Source organism: Nyctibius grandis, chromosome 8, assembly GCF_013368605.1.
Source record: "Nyctibius grandis isolate bNycGra1 chromosome 8, bNycGra1.pri, whole genome shotgun sequence".
NCBI classification, from domain to species: domain Eukaryota; kingdom Metazoa; phylum Chordata; class Aves; order Nyctibiiformes; family Nyctibiidae; genus Nyctibius; species Nyctibius grandis.
In genome coordinates, this window is record NC_090665.1 from 36,884,315 (window position 1) to 36,909,569 (window position 25,255).

The 25,255-nt window shown below is 38.1% G+C and overlaps 1 protein-coding gene across 1 annotated transcript in view; it reads right to left on the reverse strand.

Annotated features, from left to right (window-relative positions):
- AK5 (adenylate kinase 5) overlaps positions 1–24,759 on the reverse strand; it is a 95,588-nt gene extending 70,829 nt beyond the window's left edge. The window contains exons 1-6 of the mRNA XM_068406123.1: positions 24,639–24,759; positions 22,565–22,751; positions 21,425–21,592; positions 15,125–15,294; positions 14,891–15,004; positions 1,806–1,997 (exon numbers count right to left, since the gene is read on the reverse strand). Coding sequence (XP_068262224.1) covers positions 1,806–1,997; positions 14,891–15,004; positions 15,125–15,294; positions 21,425–21,592; positions 22,565–22,751; positions 24,639–24,698 — 891 coding nt within the window. The 5' untranslated portion in view covers positions 24,699–24,759. The remainder of the gene's footprint in view (positions 1–1,805; positions 1,998–14,890; positions 15,005–15,124; positions 15,295–21,424; positions 21,593–22,564; positions 22,752–24,638) is intronic.
- Positions 24,760–25,255: the final 496 nt, after the last annotated feature.

Consider the following 25,255-nt stretch of genomic DNA (forward strand, 5'->3'; position numbering starts at 1 on the left):
TCCGTATGCAATAAAATTCTATGGAAATTAGGTCTGCCATATATATTCTTTATCATCTACAAAAAGGGATCTTTTTATCCACTGGCTGTGAAATTACTCATGCATCTAATTCTCAGGGCTTGGCTTTACTATTGCATCCTGTTTTTGCAACAAGGGAAAGGCAGCTGCACTGTAGCAGCTCTAATGACAGGTGAACAACAGAGTCTCCCTTCCAAAGTCTAATTCTCTTCTACCGATGTGAATCTAGAGTAATTTCTAGATCTCTATGAAATTATATTAACACAATTTGAGTAGATACCATATAGTTAAGGAGTAAATTCAAATCTTACAAATTTTTTTCATATTAAAGACTGTTTCCTTGTCCTGTAGTGGACAGTAATATAATGTTCACATGCCATGTTACTATTTCCATACCCATCACAAACATCTGCATTCTTCAAAAAGAAAAGAGATATCTAAGGTGAACATTGCAAAGCATGCTTTATGTACAAAGGCACATTTCCCCTGAAGAACTAAGTATGCTTTCCGTAGGAGGAGCACTTGTAAAGGCTATAGAAATGTCACAAAATACACGCTTCCTTAATAATGAAGAACAACTTCCAAGAATTCCAGTCCTCTCATCCTTCCAAACAGAGTTAATCAAAATCCTCAAACAGAAAAAATACTCTCTGGAGAAAACAATGTAATAATTTCCTGGTATTTTCATTTTGACATTGAGAAAGATGTTGAAGTGCATTATTAAGGCTACCAACATCATTAGATGACTTTGCAATTAAGAATGCTTTGGCCCTTCATGAATCTGACCAGTAGATAGAATTAGTCATATTTGCCATGAGGAGAACATACCAATGTGCACTACCTAAGTTATTTAGGCTATCAAAAGAAACAAAATAGGCCATCTGTGCTCTCATGGTACCATATGTGGTACGAAGTTCGGTGCACTCTTACAACCAGACACAGTCCATAATTTAGAACATGTCAAAAATTCAACTGTTGTCAACTGCTCATTGAATTCATCATCATTAACCACTTAAATACTTCAGCTGTATTTGCTAGCCCTGCTTCCATAAAGTACTTCTGGCTTTATTTATGAATGCAGCTTTTGGTATGTTCTGTGTTTAGAGATACTTTCTCTCGCCCCAAATATTGCAGAAATCAGTATTCTCACTGATATCCAAGTGGTCTATTTACATTGCAGTTTTCTTGTCATCAAAATTTTCATCTGAAATATTAAAGCTTGTAGGAGATCATATAGTGTTTAACCCACGATAAGATAATCTAAGGACTTTTTATTTGACTGGAGACAGTCAACAGCCAGATATATTTATTCCTTGAAGAATTTGTATTGATTTAAATCCAACTCAAGATGTGCTTTCTGTCAGAATGTATTTTTTTTCTGCTTTCCTCCCCTCTCAAGACAACCACCCAAAGATTACATGACTATTTGCAAGGGATGAAACTGCTGGCACTGGAATAGCAACCAGTGTTTCAAAGCAAGCTTTTCTTTCATGCAAATAATTTCTGAGCAAAGGGTTTGCAACTAGTTGGCAAAGCAAATTACGCCTGCAGCAAAGAATTGACATGGTGCTTACCATGTCATCTACATGCACATGAATTTTGCTCTGTGTTACTGCGTTTTGCAGAAAACACTCTCCCAGCAAATTGAAAGTTTGCTCTCAGTAACCATGGTGTATACCTAAAACATAACTTGACTCATCTAGCCTATCTTAAAGCAAAAGGTCTAAGAAGTCAACTATAACCACAAAAACACTTAAGTTTTCAGAGGTATATACTGCAGCACTTACTGTGATGATTAGCCCTTTTTCCTGGAAATATTTAACCAATGGGACAGCATTCTGCTTGAAATTCATTAGTCGTCTTTGAGTGGCTTTCAGGTTATCATCAGGTCTCCCTTGCTGTTCAGCACGCTTCAGTAACCTTTCTTTCAGCCTTTGACTGGAACATGCCAGAAACACCACCAAATCTGGGGTACAGATCTGTGGAAAGAGCAATTAAAGAAGTCTGTGATTAAGCTGACTATCCAGCACTACAAGACTCAGCAATTCCATTATTAGGTGAGGCTCAGATATGCTACATTTGCATAAGTTGGAACTTGATGAAGTCATTAACTTTGTTGCATTTTTTAAGGGAAATTCATAGGCTTAAGAGGGGCTCGTTTGTCTTATGTGAAGGTTAGTCAATTCATTTCACCTGAAATGTTAAGAAAAAAGTTTAATGAAAGATTTTTACCTCACCCCAGAAACCTTCTCTAGACTATGTTCATCATTTGCATTACCAGAAGGTTCTCCCAGCTAAAATTAAAATCTTTAAAAAGAGCAAAATATAAATGTCTCATATTCTGCAGGAAAATGGTTGTATGGCTTCCATCTACAAAGCCTTTAAATAAGGTGGTATTTAAAATCCAGCAGCCACTATGAAGCTGACTGACACGTAGGACCAGGTGAAAACAGACCTGTTCCAAGATCCACAGTTTCTTATAACACTTCCTCTGTTTCTCTAAATCTCACCCAAGCTTCAGTGCATTTTTCAAGAGGTTGATTGTAGCAGCTAAGAGGATTTTAATTTCTCCTATCCTTTTTGGTCTGTGTGGTAAGCACTGTTTTATCTCACACCCATCCCCGCGCCGAAGTTCAGGAAGTACAGCCTTATGGCAATGAGAAAAAATTTTTTTGGAAGTTTAGCTCTTTCCCAGTTAAATGCAGGTTGCCCTTAGGTCTTCCAGTGTTCTTCATAACTTTTGGGTTACTCATGCTATCAAACAGTTATAGAAGAGATACCTCTGGTGCTTGAGGGGTGGGGGGAAGCAATGATAGCCCCACTTTCTTAGGAATGCTGCTAAATGTCCACAAGCAATCTTCAGAGGTCACCACTATTTAGTACACATGGTGGAGAAAACAGAAGTTGCTCAGACACCTGAATTCACAGGATATTAAAAATGGAGCTACAAGTGTGTATTAACCATATTCATAGGATCTGATTTTTTTCTTTCTTCTACCTGGTTGTCACAAAGAATTCTCTCTCTTTAAAGACTCATCTAAAAATATTTTTCTCACTAGCTTAATGTTGTTGCCTTTTAAAACATACTAAAATCCTCTGTAAGAAGCATTTGAGATAAAAACAAACCCTATTGTACTGTGCACGTTTTTATCCGATTACAGCTTAGAAAGGATTTATTTGTTCTCACATACAAGCACAAAGTTATTTCTGCTGTCTTTACTTACCTGAACAAAAAAGTTCATACTTTAACTAATATTAGTAAAAAAATTAGCTTAATGTTCTAGAAATGATATAATCTAGTTACATTACTAGATCTACATTAAATGATAGTGGATGCTCAAGAATGCTAACCAGGCATTTTTTTCATGATGTTTTCTATCTATAGAATAATTTTGTCTTTGTTCAGCTTGATACTAAGTAAATCTGATAGTCAAATTTGAGCTATACAAAAGTATCATCAAAACATCTACATGTATTCTAACTACTACCATGTAAAGAAGGAACTGATTTATATCTTTATGTTCACTATACAGTTATTAATACATTGCTACTGAGGGCCAGAACAAACCAATTATGCTTCTGAATACTCTCTATATCTAGCTCCCCCTACCCAAGGATGTTAAACTGCTTAAAGACAATCATATCTGAGACTGAATAGTCAAGACTTCATAGGTGGACAATCCGGGATATTAGTAACCAAGTTTAAAAAAAAAATCCCATCTAGCTGGGTTTCTGTCATTTGGGGAATACAACCTGAAGTACAGTCTGGCCTTTTCTCCTGACAGTCTGAGCACAAAAAGGTTCTTCTGAAGTCAAAAGAAACAAACACAACTTCTCAAAACTGGGGTGATGGTCATTAGCCTTTACAAAGAAGGCACTGATAGAGTAGGATATGGAGATGAGCGAGTAGAAACTGGTTAAAAAGCAAAGCCATTTTCAAACAATAAAGGACAGTCTGATAAGCAGCACTAGCAAGCAGGATGGTAGCCTTTTTATCATTACAGAAAATTAAATAGGGTTTTAAAGAAAATCAAATTATTTTTTATGCACATTGTAGATTATTGGACACATGAGGACACAAACTACAAACCAAACCTCAAAAATGCAAATTCTGGCAATTTTTAATAAGTACCTATTAGATTTTGAAACAAATAACGTTGTAATCTATTTTTTTAAAATAACTGCCAGTGGGAGAGAAGCTCTCTCCTACCTCTAACACATGTACCTCAATGTCAACAAAACCAGAGTAATTTCCACCCCCCTTTTCAGACTATTTTAAATACATAATTGACAGAGTTATTCTGTTCTTTCATGGGATGAATTAATTATGACAGTTAATTTTACTACCACATAATAGCTTTAAGGCACATAATGACTCATATGAAAGCCTATGAAAGTAAGTTTCTGTGTTAGACTTCCATGCAATATGGACATTATTAAAAGCAGCTCTGTTAAATTAAGGTTGCTTCATTAATAGTAGAAGCATAATGAGGAATCAGAAGGTGGGAATTAAAGAGCATACAGAAGCAAAGAAATCCAAATTATGACACAGATTCTGAAAAAAAATGCTACAGACTTCAAAGCCTTTTAGGTCATGGAACACTATCTCATGAAAGGGAATGGCTGATGCACATTGCAGCGGACTGAGCACAGAGACATCTCAAGTCCCAGTGTGGATATCTGGCTGATTGGAGCTTCCTAACATACATTGCACAGGGACTCAGAAATTAAAACTGCAAAGCAGGGAACTAGTAAAGTGAAGGACAAAAGGAGTTTATACAAGTCAGTAGTTTTATTCAGTATTTCCATTTCTGTGGATCCTAATAATAGTGAAGAAAGATGGTAAGAAATCTTTAGATGCTCCAAGTTGTAGCTGGCCTTCTCCTCACTTTTAATGCTCACTCCCAAACAACTTCAGGACTAGCATCTACCACGCGCTCAGATCTGTGAAGTCATATCGGAACTCCTCAAGTGCAGGACCTAAGCTTTTGCATATCACATAACTTCACGTATAGCATCAAACCTTACAGAGAATACTTACAATAAATAGATCTCTCATGAAATTATTAGCCCTAAAGGAAAAAGAAGAAGGAGACAAAGGGAAGGTCTCCTCCTGTTTCAGACAAACATGAAAATGAAGCTTCCCAAAGTCAGTCTCAGTTCTTTAAAGAAACAAACTGTGGCTAAGTAAGCACAGCCTCACAGCAAGGGAAGGATCTGAAAGCCACCACGATGCCATCAGGCGTGCAGTTCTCATCGGCTTAGTTCCTACAAACGGTACTGGCTTCAGAGGTCAGTTCCCTTTTAAGAAAATGGGAAAGCATGCCCTGGGCCTAATTTTGTTTGTTTTTTTTTTTTCTAGTTGTAAAATTAGGATAATAATGAGGTAAAACACAGTAATTACTGTGGAAAATTAATTCATTAGGTTTTAATTATTTCCTATTGCTTTTTCAAATAGAAAGTTCTCTACAGGAGCTGAGTAGTCATGGTGTTCTTAATTTTTTTACTAGTAACAGCAACAATACAAAACACAGAATCCCAGGAACTAAAACTACTTTTTCTGACACTCTGGCATTTGCAATTTGAAATACATTTCACTCACAGAAATAAAATGTCAATGAAAATAATAGTTTAATTCTCAGTTCAAGAAGCCTAGTTTCAAATGAAGTATTGTCTAAAAGGTTTTTTAAGTAATTCAAGCATATTTGAGGTAGGAATACAAAGCAGATTCTGATTATGTGATGCCTCTATGAATTCATCTTTTACCTACAGAATATGCATCTTTATCATCAGAAAGTAGCTGAAAACCATTTAATAAACACAAGCCTCTGCTTGGTTTTAGATGCACAACAGGGTAACATCTCTTCTATATCCGTAAGCATACAGACCTAATAGCACTTAATATATTTCTCCTACATCCTTTTACAACCTCCAGGGTAAACCCTTGAAATACTATTGATATTTCACTCCTGTTTTCATGAACTACTCTGCTTCCACTTACCTCAACTGCACCTGCCTGCAAGACATGCTTATAAATACTTTAAGTTGGAATGTAACAGGCTAGTGTGAACATATGGACATCTGGGATTACTTCTCTGGAAACATATCTAGTTCTCCTACATAAATATGAGTAAAAAGTGCTTTTTTCTAACACAGGAAAAGTTTTTTTTATGACTCATTTCAAAACAAACCTATTTTTTTAAATCAGAACTAACTGTTGTTGAGTTTTATGACTAGGGAATAAGTTTTATTCTGAGACTCAGCTTATAGAAAAGGTGTACAGCACCAGCACAGACAGAAGAACTGGATTCCTTCATGCTGATTTCCCATAGCATGCTTATCTTGTGCTGAAGGCAGAGGGTCTTATTCATATTCAGAAATGCATGTGAGGAGGGACTGTGGTGCTCAGGAAAGTGAATTTGACTACTTACTAACTGGAACCTGGAAGAAGGGAGAATCTTTGCCTATGGGAACAGACAGGTTTCTGGTTATTCACAACCTTCTGAATTTTAAATGAGACAAAGAGCGTATAGCATCAACTCAGAATAAAACTGGTGGGTACATCCTCTCATTTTTCAGGATAGCATTTACTAGTAAGTAAATCCTACTCTCTTTGGGTCTGAATCTTCTTCCTGAAGTGGAACAAGGAGTAAATTGCAAGTAATTTCATGCAAGTCAGTGGTGTTATTGACGTAAAGCAGCATAAGTGGAGAGATGCTCTCTTCTCTCTGGGGATATTATCTACATCTCCTCTTGTTAGTGAGAGCAGTGTGGTGGTTTGCTAGAAATTAGATGATTACACTCTCTCTCATTATTCCTCATTAGGCAAAAGACGAAAATGCTCTGTTTCTTAATTTCTGGTATGTTCTACTAGATACTCCTGAGAAAACCTAAGTGACAGCTCATGAACAATAGTCATTACATTAACAGTGCAATTTATTCTAATTGGTAAAGGTTACTAGCAAGTTAGTTTATGTCCATTGTATGGGTGCTCTCCCTTGTAATTATGGATTTGCTTTTTATAGTTCCATCACTGCTGGGTTACTAGACTGTTTGCATATTTTTTTTTCTTGTTTTAGAAAAGGAAAATCATGAATTATGTTGCCAAAGAACGAATCCTGCTGACAGAATTTTTTCTGGTAACTGCTTTTGAACCGTATTCACACTGCCCAAGAAATAAGCTTCCAGCAAATTGCCCAGACTACATAATTAGGCCCCCTAATAATTGATTGAGAGAGGCAGGTGTCTTTAGGGAGAACTGACTCAGATTTTCACCTGGGTAGGGCAGCTAGTAGATATGAATCCCTAGCTGTAAACACTAATGCTAATAATACAAAGAAAGGTCTAAGCAGACCTCTGGTTCAGCACTGCTCAGCAGGCACCTCCATCCACTCTGAATTCAGAACTTCAGGTCCTCTCCTGAGGGTTAAGGACCAGCAATGGATGAGCTCTTCTTTGGCTAGATTGACTAGCAGAGAAGAGCCCTTGTCCTGAAAAATAGGAAACCTGAGGTCTAGGGTCTCTTACCCAGCAGAAAATTGAACCACTGCTTGCCTTTCCCAGGAGAGTGCTCTAGCTTCCAGGGAAGACAGACAATGACAAGACAGTTCCACAGGCTTCCTGCTCAGGCTTGGCTTTAAAAAAGCAATGTAAAACTCACAGGGCCAAAGAGAATGAATGAAAGGAATCACAGCAATGTAGACTGCTGACGTGCTAGCCCTCCCACTCCGCACACAGATGACTGGGTACATATATGCAGGAGGGGACTGTACCTCAGGCTTATCAGCCTGGAACAACGAAGTGGAGATTTGGGAGAAAGGAGATAGAAGTTGAAGAGGCAATGAAATGAAGAAGACATAGACCATCATGCAGAAAAAATACCTTTACCAGAACAAAAACTAATTGCAAAGAACAGATCTTTTCCCCTTAAGAAGATTCAGAGAAAGGTTGCATTCATTTTAATCGTTCTGGAGTCCACACTCTTGGCCAGTGACAGAGCAGGTTTTCTATGAGAAGCTCTTTGCAGAGCATGAGCTTGGCAGTCAGACCGCCATAGGTCAGTTGGCCACAAACACCTATGTCAAACTTTGAGGGGACTGCAGGCATCATTTCTGCTTGGAGATTTAAGTATCGGACTTGGAGGAATAGGACTGCTGTCCTTAGACTGTGAGGATGTGAGAGGGCAAGTCAGTCTTTCCCAGCATCCTATATGGTGCTATCTACATAGTCTGTTCTACTTTAGCACAATTAATTCTCATAATAATTTTCATAAGGAATATACTTGGGAGTTAAAAAATTAACTCAAATCACAGCTAAGATGAACTAGTTATTCTTTGTAGGTGTAGTGCATTTATGAATATTCTTAAGGACATTTTAAACAAAGAATCATATAAAATTTACTGCCTCTGTTTATTATTTAAATTAAGATTTTACTTCTTCAAATATAGTCCTGACATCTAGGCCATATAACACAAAAATATTTTAAAAATAATTTCTACAAAAATAGTCTTTCTCTTTTGTCAAGGAATTAAATTATGTACATTAAAGAATATTCATTAATTCTAATACCTGTTCCACATTTCATTTCACAAACAAAACTTACAATTAATATATTTTGAGCAAACTTCATCTGTACTTACCCTATTGAAACTGACAGGGTTAATGTTGGTGAAGGAATTACTGAAATCGGAAGGAAAGTTATGCATGGATGACTGAAAGTGGGGGAAAAAAAAAACCAAACCAAAGCAGTAATTGAAATTAACTGGAAAATACTGAAGTGAGACATTGTTTCTCCTGGGAAGGGTAAAAAAACTTATTGCCATGTGAGAGATTACACAGAAAGTCAAACTGCAGTTTCTTCTTCACAAGTCATTTGAGTTCAATACACCAGTCAGAGGCATTTCGTTACAGTGTTACCAGAAAGGAAGATGTTTAGCATGCTTGAGCATGCTGGTACTGTAGGTGACTTGCTGAATTTCAAGCTGACAGGTTAATAGTAAATAAACCATTTTCTCCTTGGCATTTTCGAATGTGTGCTTGGAATCTAAACAACTTTCTACTATTTGCACTCAGCAGAGATCATGGATACCTTAGAAATTTGTGGTTTGGGATAGCTTTATGCCTAGGCTCAAACTGAAACGCTAAATATATCAGTATTAAATCCGCGCAACTATGCAGAAGGATTTCAAAATGGTCAAAATCCAGAAATTATCATAGGTTTAAAACAAATACATAAACTGGAAGTTCTGTTTGCTTTTAAGACATTAAAACTCATAGAATCATAGAATGGTTTGGGTTGGAAGGGACCTTAAAGATCATCTAGTTCCAACCCCCCTGCCACGGGCAGGGACACCTTCCACTAGACCAGGTTGCTCAAGGCCCCATCCAACCTGGCCTTGAACACTTCCAGGGAGGGGGCATCCACAGCTTCTTGGGGCAACCTGTTCCAGTGTCTCACCACCCTCACAGTAAAGAATTTCTTCCTAATATCTAATCTAAATCTACCCTCTTTCAGTTTAAAACCATCACCCCTTGTCCTATCACTACCTGCCCTCGTAAAAAGCCCCTCTCCCGCTTTCCTGTAGGCCCCTTCAGGTACTGGAAGGCTGCTAGAAGGTCTCCCCGGAGCCTTCTCTTCTCCAGGCTGAACAGCCCCAACTCTCTCAGTCTGTCTTCATAGGAGAGGTGCTCCAGCCCTCTGATCATCTTTGTGGCCCTCCTCTGGACTCGTTCCAACAGGTCCATGTCCTTCTTACATTGGGGCCCCCAGAGCTGGATGCTGTACTCCAGGTGGGGTCTCACAAGAGCAGAGATGTTTTCATTTTTTCTCCACAACCATGACTGCTTGAAACTTTGTTTTAAAGTGAGAGCTGAGATTCTCATAGTCACATGACTTCAGGGCTTTATTAAAAGTACCGCTATCAAAAGTGTTGGCAGTATTGACTCTGCTTTCTGCAATTAAGAAATGGAAGAGTCAGGATTTGGCAACAACCCAAGATGTACAATGAGAGAAGTTATAGGTCATGTATTCAGTCTTCAAAGAGAAAAATACAGGCCTTGTTTCAACTCAGATAAGAAGTTCAGAGAAAACTGAGAGAAACTCAGAAAAAAATGCAGTGCTCATGGCTATGAGTTCTCACAGGCTGCAATGAGTCTGCAATGAGTAGCTGACCATTAAGGAATGAAGCTAGTGTAAGTAAGTGACCAGAATGGCAGAGCTGCTGCTGGTTGGCAAGCACTGCTGAAAATCTGAGAACATCACTGATGCCATTTCAAAGACTTCTTTCCTGCTCATAATATATGCATGATAGGAACAGTGATATTAACGAAAGTCAATAAAAGAGAGGGGAAAAAAAAACTTTAATTCAAATGTAAAATTCCTCAGATGTGTGAAGTGCTTTTTAATCCACTTATTCCAGATTGACATTATTGCTTAGAAGCTATGTTTGTTACTTCTGGTTTCTAGATGTGAGCAGAAAGAGAAATACTGTGAGTGATGCAAATGATACATTGTGCTTTATCTCAGCAGTTTAGTCATGGAGATGCAATGTGTTTTAATACAATTCTGCCTAGCAACACGTTGAGAACTTACAAGAGTCTGGCAACATAATAAGGAAGAAATCGTCATCTTTTAGCTATACCTATGTTTGGGAATGTTAGTGTAAGTTGGTTTGCTTTGACTCGTTTACTAAAAATAACATTTTTCCCCAGAGAAAAGTTCAGCTTCTGGATTAGTCAAAGGGATAAAAATGTGCTGGTAGTACCAACAGCAATCAGAAGTTAAGTTCAACAAGAATTCATTATCATTGTGTATTGCTATACTAGAATATGATGCAGGACACGTATTGCAACTAGAGTTCAGACATATGTGTATCCATTTAATTTCTTCACAAAATGAAGAGATGATGAAACCTCAGATAATGTCAAATCTCAATAAGTTATGTGAGCCATAAAACTGAAGGGATTACTTTAGCATAAATAATGTGTTACATGTGTGAACCATTTCCAATATAAATCAGTTTACCTTTACAATAACTCAGCACAGTTCTTACTGGTGAAAGCCATGTAATAATAGATACAAAAAGGTTCAGTAAACAGCATTCAGGGAACTATAGTGTTAGTGTTTGGGAGCAAGACAGATTTTATGCCCTTTGTGCTTTGCCTTTCAGTTGTTCATCACCTACTGTCCACAACGTGCACTAGTGGAGAAAGGGCAGACAATGTGGCTTAGACCAAAAACCGTACAGGCTCTCTCTTGGTCCATCTTTCACTGACTACTGTGTCCAGTTCACACACAGTCCAAGTTTTGACTTCCTGGCCCTTTATGTGACATTGGGTCCACATACTTTCTTGACTCCACTGCATCACGCCTCACAAAGAGGAACAACATATGGGTAACAAAACGATATAGACTTCTTATGATTAATAAAGACCAGACATGCTTTCTTGACCTATAATGATCTAGGTTTTTGTAGCCTGTTTGGTTTATAGACTATTTTCCTCACATTTGTTCATGTTCAGTTTCAGCCTTACATATTCTTTCAATATCTTGTATTACTCATCTCTATTTCCATTCAGTTTAATAACTTGTCCTTCACATTCTCCCCCCACAATTTATTTTTGGTATTATTACATATATTCTTGGAGTTTGTTTCCATCTGCGTAAACAAGGGCAAAGGAGAAAGGCTATACAGTGGAAAATGCTGCTTCTAAAATGAATGCTGCTTTGTTTATTTCAAGCTTCCATGGGACTACAAGTGAATACCCATCCCATCACACTTGAATGACAAAGGATAAATGAACAGTCACCCTCGCTCCTGCTGCTTACTCCTCTCACTGGCATCTACTCTATACCCTATATGGCTGAAAGAACCGAGAAAGCCAGCATATTCTATTTACCTTTACACAAACATACCATCACTATTTTAATTTACATCATTAAACTCAAACGTGTCCTAGCTGCTTTATGGAACAAATAACAATGTAAAGTCACTGTTCAAAAGAACACAATAGCATTTTAGAACCCTTGTAATCAAAACAATTAATAGCTGTGAAGGGATCACGAATGAGGGAAAACAGTTAAATAAATAGTAACTCCTACTTCATGCATCTTTTGGTAGTTCCCCTAAATGTAACCTTTAAAATGGCTTGTGTCATACAACCTCTCCTGCTGTTTTCAGGTACATAAGCATGTAATGGTCTTAAAGGGATTGTGTGTAAGAATAAGTATTCACCCATGACAAAATGAATGATAACAATAAGAATAGTTCTTATTCAGAACTTTTTATCAACAGATCTCAGCGTTCTACAGGGATGTCTTTGTAAGAATAAGGCATACGTATTACAGAATAATGTGATTTGACTACTTACATTTTGTGGGATTTCACCATTTTCTTCAGAAGGATGTTCCATTGCTTAATAGATCTTCTAATTATAAAGTGTCTTCCTATTTAATCAAAACTTTCGCTGCTGAAATTTCAACTAATTATTTCTTATCTTGTCACTTTTGACTTATGAGAACAATTCTGTTCTCTTCCTCTACACACTGCTAGCAAGAAAGCTATAACATTTCTAAGCTGTGGAAAACACCCATAGCATCTTTCATTGCAGACCTACACAAATTATCACAACAGTTAATTACTGAATTCTCCACAACTCAATTGCACTTCCCATTGAAGGATCCCCAAGTGCCTTAAAAATGTTAGCACGTTTAATGTAAATAACCTGACATGCCATGGATTACTGTCAGCCTCGTTCTGTGAAGGAAAAGGGGTGCCACGTCTGCTGATAGTCCCCTTTCCTTACCACAAGATCTTCCTTCTTATGTGTGTAGCCTTATGGCTTACTAAACGGAATTTTAAAGAAATAACGAACGTATTTTATTTCTTTAAAATATAAAGCCAAGATAAAACACTGAACGTATCCTACTGGATTAAACAGATGTTATACTTTGAAATATGTACATCCTTTATACATTTATTTCCATGGCCTTAGATATGCTCATATAAGAGTTCAGCTACAAAGAAAGGTGAAAAAGAGGGAGCCTAAACAGACCAAATTTTCTTTCCTATGCTCCTATAAAAGCTCTATGATTCCTTCTTTCCTTTCCCATATTTATTTTAGAACAGATAAGACTGAAAGGTGCCCCTATATGAAGGGCTCTGGGATTTTTTGAGACTCATATGGTCATCTATCTTTCAGGCAGAATCAGGGCTTGAGGAATATGATTTAGCAAATCCCATAAAACTGAAAACAAAGGAACGCTCTGAGAATATAGTCAGGTCTAAAATGACTAAATCCATCCTCTCTTTTCTCTAAAAAAATAATTAGAGACCAATCTACATCATCCTTGAAGCAATAGTACATACTAAAAAGGAACCAAAGTTAGGATTTTTATCATCTGTCATTCTATTAGTCTTTTTTCCACGTAGTTTTCTATAGTCAACAACCAGGCTGGCAAAGGGGAATATTTCAAGTTAAATGAGGAAACACTATAAAAGCATATTAGAGTGGTGCAAAGGGAGGGTTCAGACATATGGGAAACACAGTGTCCATCTTTCTCCCCTTTTACGCACAGTATCGCCTGAGTCCTCCTGGACTTAGTGGTATTACTAACTGACCCTATGATGGGTGCTCAAGTGTTGTTGAACTAGTTTTCCTTTGTAGAAAGAGAATCTGACCCTAGGATAACTCGAAGCACTTAATTTAACTCCTGTTAGTTCTTCCAGTTCCACATCCCCCATTCTTTCATCAAACACAACATCAGCACAAATTATAGCACCAAGAAATGCACTCAAGTCACACTATCACACAATACACTGGACAAAAAAATGAGGGGAGGAAATGACCATTAAGCCTAAATTTCTGCTGTTTCATTTATAAAATAGTCAATCTCCTCTTTTGTTAATTATAAGGAGATATAGCTGGCAGTCATTGGCTATTTTTTGTAATAACTATTTTGTCTGTTTCCTTTAATTTCCTCAATTCAGTCTCCTAAATTTTGCCCAGAATAATACCTTATAAAAGCACACTAATGAAATGCTTCATTAGCTGCTTTCTTTTGTTACTTCTGTCTTGGCAGTGCCACTTAGAATTCAAAGTACAGAAATGGTAGTACACCAGCAATTGTGAAGGACTTCGAAATGCTCTGCATGAAGGGCACTCTAAAAACTCAGCACTGAAACTGCAACCTTTCCTGGTGACCATAACTGTATGTTAACAGCACTTGATCAGAAAAAGACATAAGCTGTTTGTTTTTCCACTGAATTTAAGTATTTTTAGATTAGTTTAAAATACACACATGAAAACAACATGTGAATAGAACTCGGGAATACAGTTTTAGCTGACTAAACCTTAGAACTTTAGTTTAGAACAACCAAAATGATCTAAATTTCTAAAAAAAGAGCATAATTTCTGGTTTGCAAAAACTTGCAAAACATGGGCAGTTTTAACCCTTATGTTATTCCAGTCTTTTTAATGTACTGTAATAAACTTGAGATTAAAAGCATTGTGAAGGTATGCATTGATTTAAGTATGTTTTGCTTAATGTAGATTAAATAGAACAAATAGATATGGAAATATAGTGTCTTCCCCCTTTCTAAATCACTAAGGTACAAAAAACATTAATTGTTAGATTTGATGTTATTTTCTTCTTCATCTTGAGAGGATTTTCACTACTAAGACAGAAGTAATATAAGGTAAACCAAAAGAATAACCTTTTGTCAACCTGTAATTACGTATTTGCAAAGATTTAAAGAGCAATGCTCAGTTAGAAATAACATCTAGTCTTTCTTGGAAACCTACTGATGATTTCAAGAAGCTTAACTATTGTAGAGATATGTAAGTTATTTTAAGAATAAAAAAAATCTCTTACTTGGTCCTCAAAGGAGATTGCCTGGGCAACATCTCTGGGAAATCCATCAATCACTATACCCTCTTCATCAGGGATCTGCATTAATCTCTGCTTTATCTCAGTTATGGTTGTTTCCTTCCACAGAGAAAAGAAGTTTTTTATTTAATATTGTAAATGAGGTTTTCTTGATGGCGTACATTAACACAGCATGTACAAATTCTTCAAAAGTAAACAGTAACACAGGATATGCTGTACCTGAGGGGCCAGTTCTCCAGTAGTAATTATTTTGGCAATCAGACTCCATTTTCTGTTGCTGCTTGTGCTATGGATCTTCTTCCTTAACAATTCACCAACTGATATGTAGTTAAATCCATAACGTTCTGCTATTTTCAGACTCTGTGTTCCTTTACCACTTCCTGGGCCACCTATTGATAATTATAAGCAAAACATTAAATTAAACTTTCATCTGAAGTACCCAATCACATATGAAGTGTTTGCTGTTGGCACCAATTTTCCAACCGTTATTAGAGCAAATCTTGCAGTTGCGTGACTTGTTACCAGCCATTTAGATATGGGTCTCATCTAACTGATCATGAAGGCAACAGTTTGTAAAATGAAGTAAAAAAAAAAAAAAATACAAATCTACTTGTGAATTAAAACCAAACATGGTCTTTTAGGCTTGACCTCGTTTTAAAGCTGTTCCTGGAAAGGAATTTTACTTGATTTGTAGTAGAGGAAGAGGCAAACGAACTGGTCCCTTCTTAAACTCTGTGAATCCAAAGACAGAGCCAGATAGTCTGAAGCATATTCATGTCAGAAAGAATCATACTTGGATAAATAAGCCAATGAAATTCAGCCAATGAAATTCATGGACTAGTCATGAAATGGAACTAATAAAATCTGCTCCTAAATATGCTTGCATGAGTTTCTGAGGTTTTCTAATTTTAAAATACAGAAAAATATTAAATAATCAGCTGAGATGTTTCCATAGTGATTTGGTACGAGGTCTTCTATTGAGCCACACATACTTCTGGTATTGATGCTTAGAGCATCTGATAGAGAAGCAATTTGTTAGGTTCAGCTTGCTGGACAACTTGAAGAATAAAGAGACCCTTCAATATAGCACAGGGGGAACAGGTATCAAAATTGCAGAAAACAGCTACATTACATAGCCGGGAATGCTGAAGTGAAGGTCAGCTGGACAGCAGAAGCAAGAATGCATGTAAAAAAAACCTCAGACTTTGTCTGAACTAAAAGTGCACATTATGATGCAAAAAACAGAGAAACTGGAATCCAGCATGTAAAAATACAGAATTGTTTTGATAAAAATAAACATTTATATATAGAAAAGTATACATTACTGAATAGCATAACAAAGCAAAACAAAACCAAATGCTTTGATATTAATTCCCAACACTAAGTAGCTATATTTTGGGGAATTGTGTGTGAGAACATTGAACTTTATTTCAACAGACAAAGAATTAAGATTTATTAAAAATATAGTACATGTTTTCTACAAAGTTTAAAAAATACAGCAATGCAATGGAAGTAAATATGAATACAAAGAGCTTCTTGTTAGTAATCACATAACTCGTTCTTATATTATCTGTATTATTCCCATAAGTAGCTTTTAGGCATTTATATAATTAGTAGAGATTTGACTGTACGATAATATTTACAATACTGCTTCATATACGGTTATGACACTCTCTGTGTAACCAGGTTCAAACCTGTGCCCCAATATTAGATGTCAGAGAGCTTTCAGTGTCAGCAGTAGTCACTAGGAACACTTCTGTACCCCTGACGCTGTGATGGTAACTCTCCACCTGGCCTTTGCAACTCAGATTGGCACCCATTTGAAGAGAATGCACAGGGAAACTTGCGTATTGTTAAGGTGTTCCCACACCCTGCCCACAGTTTAGTTATACCCTTGGGAAAAAAAAGGCTTTATCATTATCCAGTTAGTTTAAAAAATTCTTAAATCAAGCCAGGTTAACATGCAAATATAAGCACTTATCTATAACATCCCACCAGTCAATACAGCTACAGACGTTCATAAAACACACAAGCAAAGAAATGAAAGAAAAATTATATCTTATCTCTGTACAGTAAGGTTACAACTGAAAAATATTTTTCCCTCATTCAGTCAACTTGCTGTTTCTCTCCTAAGAAGGCACGTGCTTTCTCTCTTCTTTCAGCAGATTATGTTAGGTTTTACAGCTGTTCTTCCATTTCAGTTCTTCTAGGTGATCTAGATGGGCTTAGTTTTTCAGCTTGAACTCTTTCTTTCATAGACAGTTTAGCTATCATCTTCATTAGAATAAAGGATGTTTCCCTTTTGTAGATACGCAAGCATCTGATATACTAGGAATCATGTCCTCCACTAAAGTAGCTACAAAGCAATTCTGCTTTAGCTCTCCCCGCTCCCTTTGATGGCACGCTTAGCCTTCCCCATGACAAATGCATTTCACTAAACCTTACATTGTGTTTCACTCCTGTATCAAAAATGTACCTGATACAAATGTTCAAACAAGGTAATTCCATGCAGTTTACAGTTTAATACAGGCTCTTGGTAATTAGAATGATAGTAGGTTTGGAGTAACTGATCCCCAGTGTCTTTTTTTCTTACGTAGACGAAAACAACAGCACAAAGAAGTGCAGTTAATTGTTCAATGATTACTCCAGTTTGTATGGAACAGATTTTGCAGGTGAATGAACAGCAGGATTATTACTTGTTACTGCAATGTCTACTCACTCTGTGTAAAGATTTCCATAAGCAACCCTGTCTTTCTCTATAAAGCCACATACTGCAATCTAATGAGCATAACATATAACTAATGTATCATACATATGTGTGTGTTTATACATACATGTAGCATTTATAACTATGAATTTATGTGGCTTTATCTACTGGCAATACTGGAAAACAAGTGTGGTACGTTGTGACTGTGCTTTGGATCAAAGGGTTTATAAAACATACTGGCGCCAATGCTGTGCTTAATTCCTGCAGATACAAAACTTCCAAGAAAGGAAATTCAGTTTATTTCCCTGGAGACTCAGGACAAGTTTGAAACAGACTATGTTGCACCCCAGAAACAATAAAGATGCAAAACATATATAGGTAACATGCAGAAAATTAGAAACAGAAAATTTCACAACAACGACAATAGCATCCCTATTCCAGCTGAGATACAAAAGATGCCAGAAAAACAGAACTGTTACTTGAAAAAATATCAGTCTCTGTAAAACCATAAAATAGCTGAAAATAACTTTCTGAAACCGAGTAGATAGACTTTACCCTCCTGCTAGGGAGAGCTTTGCTTTGCCATTAAAGAGACGGAGGGAAAAAAAAGTGTATTTCAGCACTTCTGTTCTTTCAATCTAGATTTGCAAGCAGAAAAAGGTAATGAGCTTTAATGCTCATAAACTTCTCATATACTTTGTTTTTCTCAATCCAAAAATATCCCTTTACGACAAACTGGGATTATCCATTTACAATCTAAGAGGAAACATTCAGGTAATAAAATAAGAGAAAAGCGATAGGACAAAATTACTTCCCACAGCAAATCATTATAATTTATTGAACTATGTATCCATTCCTGACTCTTTCATAAATCATACTGACAAACTGTTCACAAGAAAGGAAAATCAAATCACTTTTGTTTTTCATTCTTTTCACTTATTCTAGGATTATACATTATTCAAGAAAAGCGTGATTATTTTACATATTTCTCAGAAGACGTCTAGACTAGGGAACATTTGTTGCATCTGAAATTACATTTGCCAATTGGTTTCAAGTGAAGATTTGTATGCCCAAAAAGTTTTATTAAAGCAGTGGGTTTAATCTAGTTCTGTCACTGGGAGTTCAAAATTTCAATTTTGCTTATATGTTGTAAATTCAAAATAAATTCATGTAATAATAAGATTTCTGAAAAGACTTGATTTTAAAGTCTAGCTGTGGGACTGGATTTAACAAATCAATGGGCCAGCTGACTGCTGACAGCACTATCTTTGATCTATCCATCAAACTTTGATTATAAAAGGAAAACATGTTCTTTTAATATTAACTAATATTTTAATTAAATGCAGTTTAAAAACATACTGAACTATGGGGCTAAGGACACGAGGTAATTTATTTTTTAAGATCTTTGTATTCAGGCTGTATCAATCGTAAAAATGTGTTTGTCAAAATATGTTAGGAAGCACATTTTTAAACCCAATCTAGTTTCCTAGTGTTATAATGCCTCAGAAACTTAATTTTGCAGATTCAGATGCGTGCTACCTTGGTTGTTTCCATCTGATTTTTCTAACATCCAGTGATATACTCACTTTGCAGCTTTGTAGCTTTACATTTCACCAGAAGACTTTTCTGCAAACACAGAAAAAGAACAAAATCCCCACCTTTATACGTGAGTTCTCTTTTGCCTTGGAGCTACCTAGTTCATTATAAGGATGATAGATTTCATAAAGCAAAGAAGTTGTAAAAACCTTTATGGAAGCATTAAAAAGATCTTGGGATAATGTATTATTAAATAAAAGTTCACCTAATATGTGAAGCAGAAGACAGGTCTTTAACTTCTATTCATTTCAGTCCCCAATAACGAATGGGACCAGTGCCATCTGAGCTAGGCAGTATGGTTAGTTATCGCTAGTTAGACATAAATAGCTTGCTTAACTGAAGTTTTCACATTTTATGCAAACTGAAAAATATGCAACATATTTTTTGTGCACAATATTTGTCTCTTGAAATTAATAGTACACTTTTATTCATTTTTTCTCTTTCATTCAGTGTATTAGTTATTCTTTTATTCTTCCTGGTGTGTGTTTTTATGTGCTTTCTCAATAGAAAGTTGAAATTGGAAGAAATTTTCTTGACACTGTACAAATTTGGACAAATTGTATTTCTATCAGATCACACTATAATAGACAGATTCAGAGAAACTCAGAAAATAAACCTGAAATAGCCTTTGTTGAATGTTTATAATGTTCCCTAAATAATGGGGGGAAAGAAAAGCTCTGTAAAATCCATGGTCTGTGCACTATATGCTGGCGTTCAAGGATTTAACTTCAAATACCCTGGCACTCAGTTCCAGAGGTGAAAGTCAATCTCTCTTTATTTCCCCTAGATCAAACCTTCATTCGTCACTCTACTGCAAAAGAGCTACATGGATTTCAATGCATTAAGAGCCTTCTGCAGTTACTGAAAAGGAGACAGTTTTTCTCCTTTATGAAAAGGAAGGCTAGCTAATTAATTAAGATGAAAGAAAGGCATGTGTTATTTCTCCATCTAATGCAAGCTTTATAGTTCAACGGTGCATGGAGAGATTTGTATGTGGAGATTTGCAATTCCGAAACAAAAGATTAAGAAAATTCAAATGCCTAAGCAATTCTTTTGGCACACCACAAATATCTAGAAAAATGCCTGGTTTTCTGTTTTCAATATATTGCAATATCACATTTCTGAGAACTGCAGGATGCAGAGCCTAGAGGACATGCTGATCTTAGAGATCCCACTCTATAATACAGAGAAGACGTTTCTATTCTCTTTTACTATACTACATTCTATTCTCTGTTATGGAAGCAATATCTCTCTTTAATATGAATCAGGCTTTATAGACTAAAAATGCGATTCTCCATCACCTGGCATCTGTGCTGTAACTATTTAAACAGTCCAGAGAATTAGAGAATTAGTCCTGGTGGTAAAAATACAAAAGACAACTATCCCAGATGACAAGGAAACTAATTCAAAGAACTTAAATTCAGAAACAGATAAAATGTTGATTTAGACTTAAAACTGCAGTGATTTCTTAATAAGCAGTATATGCTTGTCTGAGGCTGGAAAGTACGAGCTGCTTAGAAAGGACACTAAACAGCACACAAGAGAGAACGTGGGGAGAAAGCACAATTAACTAATGCTAACTGATCGCTCACTCTCCCTGAAGATGGCACAGGATTCATTCACCAAATAGATCTAGGGATTAATTTATTAATGCAATGGTCTAGTGACCATGTACGCTCACTCCAGCTGGACATACCGATCAGTTTTCAAGGTTCTAAATGTGGAGGACAACAGTTCCCTATCACCTTTTTGAGCTGGCTTATGCAATATTTTTAAATATCCTTTTTTGTGACCAGTTTTGACTACATCTACAATAGTGTTTTAGTTCAGATCCAGAGCACACTTTGGAAGAGCACTTTGGTTCACATGGTGAAGCTGTTCTGAAATGCATGAGTCGGGTTCATTTTAGATTAAACCAAACAGGCAGATGTGCTCCATAAGCAAACCATAAGCTCTCCTGCTGCTAACAGGCATCCAGTCTACAGAACATGACCACAGGTGCTCACTGTAACCCCTAAAATGCTTACAGTTGGGATGCATTATCCTCAGCACTAACAATTCCACTTTCTGATACACTCTAATTGGGCTGCACCACTTGCTACAGCAGATGGAAAAATTGTATTTAAATACATATAGGCATTCAGTGTATGTGCAGTACAAATAAAAAGGCAAAGTAACAAAGATAAAATCTTGCCAAAATGACTCCGCCTTCATACCTATGACAAGGATGATTTTTGGTCGAGGTCTTGCAGGATCAAACACATCATACTCCTCAATTAGCTCTGCAGTTTCAGAGAGGTCGGTGTCACTTTCTATTGAAAACTGTTGGATTGGAGGGAGTCGGTCATACCGTCGGTATGGGAAGTTAGAATTATCAGGCATCACTGTAAAATAGTAAGATAAACTGGAAATTGTGGAAATACACAGAAAACTCAAAATCCATTGTCTACACAGATTTAAATAAGTATAATAAAGTATAAATATCTCTTAATTTTACAATGCGCTTGCTGTTACTATATTAAATATTCCTTGCCTCTATTTAGCTGATTTATTAAACTGTAAATTTTCTTTGGTGTGTCTTTACAACCATGTCAGCTTTTCTGTGAAAATCTGCCCATAGCACCCAGAGCTCAGCAGTGGCCCCTGAGAAGAAAAGTGTTGTATTGTGCAGGTAACCTGGGCTATTAAGCAGAACTCTTTTGGTGATACATGTTTTACACAGAGACAGAGATAGTATTCTTGACAATTAGTTTAATGAAATGCTGGATGGCAAGGAAGAATAACTATGGCAACTGAAAGATGAGCTAATTACTCTTTGTTAACATTACAAATAAAATAATTACAGGTATTGGTATGACATTTGCTTAGATTTTACGAGACGCATCTTTTTCTAAGTGTTTAGCATTTACATTGTATTTAGTAAATTATCATATAGGTCCAATATAAACTAGGAAAACAACCTAGAGTAACTGCATTGAAGTTATTATGTACGTCATCCCTAAGGACCAACTACAAATAAACCAAGTGCACTGAGTCAACTTTGCCCCTATCTTTGCAAATATTTTAGGTAGGATACGAGAGATCTCTCCACTAATGTGTTAAACAAACATTTACGCAGCAAACATTTATCATTAGGCTGCAAAATGATCACAATTTCCTCTCCTGCACAACATCCGTTATGGGAGGAGAAAAACAAATGCCAAAATGCAAGGAAAGAGAATCCTTGAGTGCTCTACCTAAGGAAAATCAGTATGAGGCATGATCTGCTATAGAAGTGAGTATAAAATAATTCAGTGGTGGATGTAAAACCACCCACAGCACAAGAAATACAATCATTTTTATACTTAATACATTACCATTCCTGAAAAAAGACCTCCTGGATTGTCCTCCATTGAGTGGAGGCAGGGTCTTCTTTTCTGGGCTGACAAAAGTGTCCCATTTCACTTTTTCTGTCCCTCCAAGTTCTTTTACTTTCTGCAAACAGCTTTCCAAATATTCAATTGGGTCATCGGGTTTGTAACACATTAATCCATTCAACAGACTCTGCAATGTAAGATCAGAAATACACACTATAATGATAGACGCCAGGAAAAAACAAGCACTTTTACTTTGAATTTTACTTTACACAGAGAAACCCCATATTCAGAATCAGCATTTCAAGCCAATGCGTGAGAGTTAGGCCTGCAAAAATTGTATGATTTTGGTTTGCCAGTGTCACAAAAATGATTCAGAACAGGAAGCTCGTGGCTATGTCTTTATATTTGTCTGCTTGCACTGTAATAAAAACTGAAAATAGTAAAACCGTTCCCTACATTTTTCTTAGAACTACCAGTGGCAAATATATGCAGAGCAATGCACAAGCTAGATAGCCCCAAAAGTTACATGTTCTGTGTAGCCTATTAGATGACTGAAACGTATCTTTTCCTTAAAGACCAGTGCACCCACAAGTATCTTATCCATATTCTTGAGTCAACACCTACACAAATAACAAAAAAAAAAAATTAAAAATCACAAGAAATACTCAAAACATCATCTTGATCAGTATTGGGAAAAAAACCCAAACCCGAGTTCATAGGTGCTTCCAGATTTAATTGACCAGAAATTCCCAGCCATTAGAAAACCCCTGTCTACAGTATTAATTCTGCACCCATCATACCTATGGGCATTATGGGGACCGTGGCAGCAGGAATGCCAGGCCCTCCTCTGACGCATGGTAATTGATTTTCCTTGACAAAGTGATACATAAGTCATCATCTCACCTCTCCACAAGCCAACTGCATCCAACCTTCCCTTAATAATAAATGCCTTTCAGGATGATTTCTGCTCCTTTGTGCTTTTCCTAATTTCTGTGCAAATAAACTTGAGGGTCACAGTTGATATTAGGAATAAACATAAATAGCTCCAATTCAGGATTTGCTCAGTTATTTGTTATCTACAGTTTATACAATAATTATTTACACACATTTGTATTTATAAAAATAGGATACAATTTGTATGTATCTCTGCCCTTATTATACTACTTAACCGATCACAGCAACTAGTCATATATTTTTCCAGAAGACATGCGCCATTTTTTAAAAATTGCTAGCTCAAGCTCTCAGCCTCTACAGTAGAACAGTTTTGTTTGCATCTCTTGTTAAACCTTTCACATTCTAAACGTGTTAGTAAACCATTAGCATGGTCTATGTCCTGTAATTTTCAAATACATAAGAAAATGCCTAGCCTCAGAACAGACCGGGGAAAATACATATATTTCTCTGTGTGTGTGTGTTTTGTATAGATGGCAGGATGTCTGATTCGGAAAAAAAAAAATCTCCACATTTCACAGAGCAGTAACTATCAACCATTATCAGCAGGTAACTTGTAGGAAGCTAAACAAAACCTCACTGAACAGTTGTGGTTTTTTTTTTCTCCCAGACCGACGAAAACCTGGAGTAAACCTGAACGGTACCCCCACCTGAACTCCTCGGCAGCGCGTCCCCGCGGGTCCTCTGCCCTGCGGGCACCCAAGTTCGCTCCCTCCCCAGGCGGCTGACCGAGGGCAGAGGCGGCTGACCGAGGGCAGAGGCGGCCGCCCGCAGCGCCGCGGAGGGGCGCGGCCGCCCGGCTGCCTGCGCGCCCGCGGAGGCTCACGGCAGGTGGGCACCAGCGGCCGCTACGCCGCCGGCTCCGCAGCCGGCAGCTCCCACCCCAGCCCGCCGGGTGCTGCTGGGCGGCCCCAGGAGCCGCGGTCGCCCGGCAGCGCCCCCCGGCCCGGGGTGGGGGCCAGCTCTCCGCGGCGCGGCTCCCCGCGCAAGATACGCGCGCCGCAGCCTCCTCTGGCTGCTCCGTCCTTCGAGCCACCTTCAGCCCGCTGCGCGCCGCGGCGTCCCATTGCAGAGCACCCCCCGACGGGGCGGGAAGACGCTCCCCACCCCCCGCCTCGCCTACCTCGAAAAGCTGCGGGATCTCCCTGCGGGCCAGATACTCCTTCGCCTCGCCGGCGCTCATAGCGCCAGCCGGGCACGGGGCGCGGGTGGGCAGCGCCGAGCCCCGCACACGGCACAGCCACGGCACGGCGCGGCGGTGCAATGCGGGAGCCTCGGCGAGGCTTCCGCGGGCGGGCGAGCCGGAGCCGGGGGGAGGAGGGAGGCAGGCTGCCCGCCTCCCCGTCCCCGCGGCACGGAGGGAGCGAGAGCGCGTTTTCCCCCGGCGGGGAGGCAGAGCGTGCGCAGGCTGCGGGGAAAGTTTCAGGGGGCGCCTGCGGTGAGGCAGCGAGCGGGGGTGGTGAGGGGCTGTGCCTGGCTGTGAGCCGCGGGCAGGGTGCCCCGAGAGAGACCGGACCCCGGCTCCCCGGGAGGCACTGTCTGCTGCTGCCGTCCTCAGGCGCGACCCGCACGCCGGGAGGGCTGTGCACGGGGGTGAGCAGAGGTGGTGGCAGCTTCCCGGTATAGCGCGGTCTCTGCCTTTGGCATCGTTTTTTGGCGTTTTGGAGAGCGAGGCATGTCATACTCGTTGGGCTGGTAAAAGGCCATGAACTATGATCACTCATGAGCATCTGTGATCGT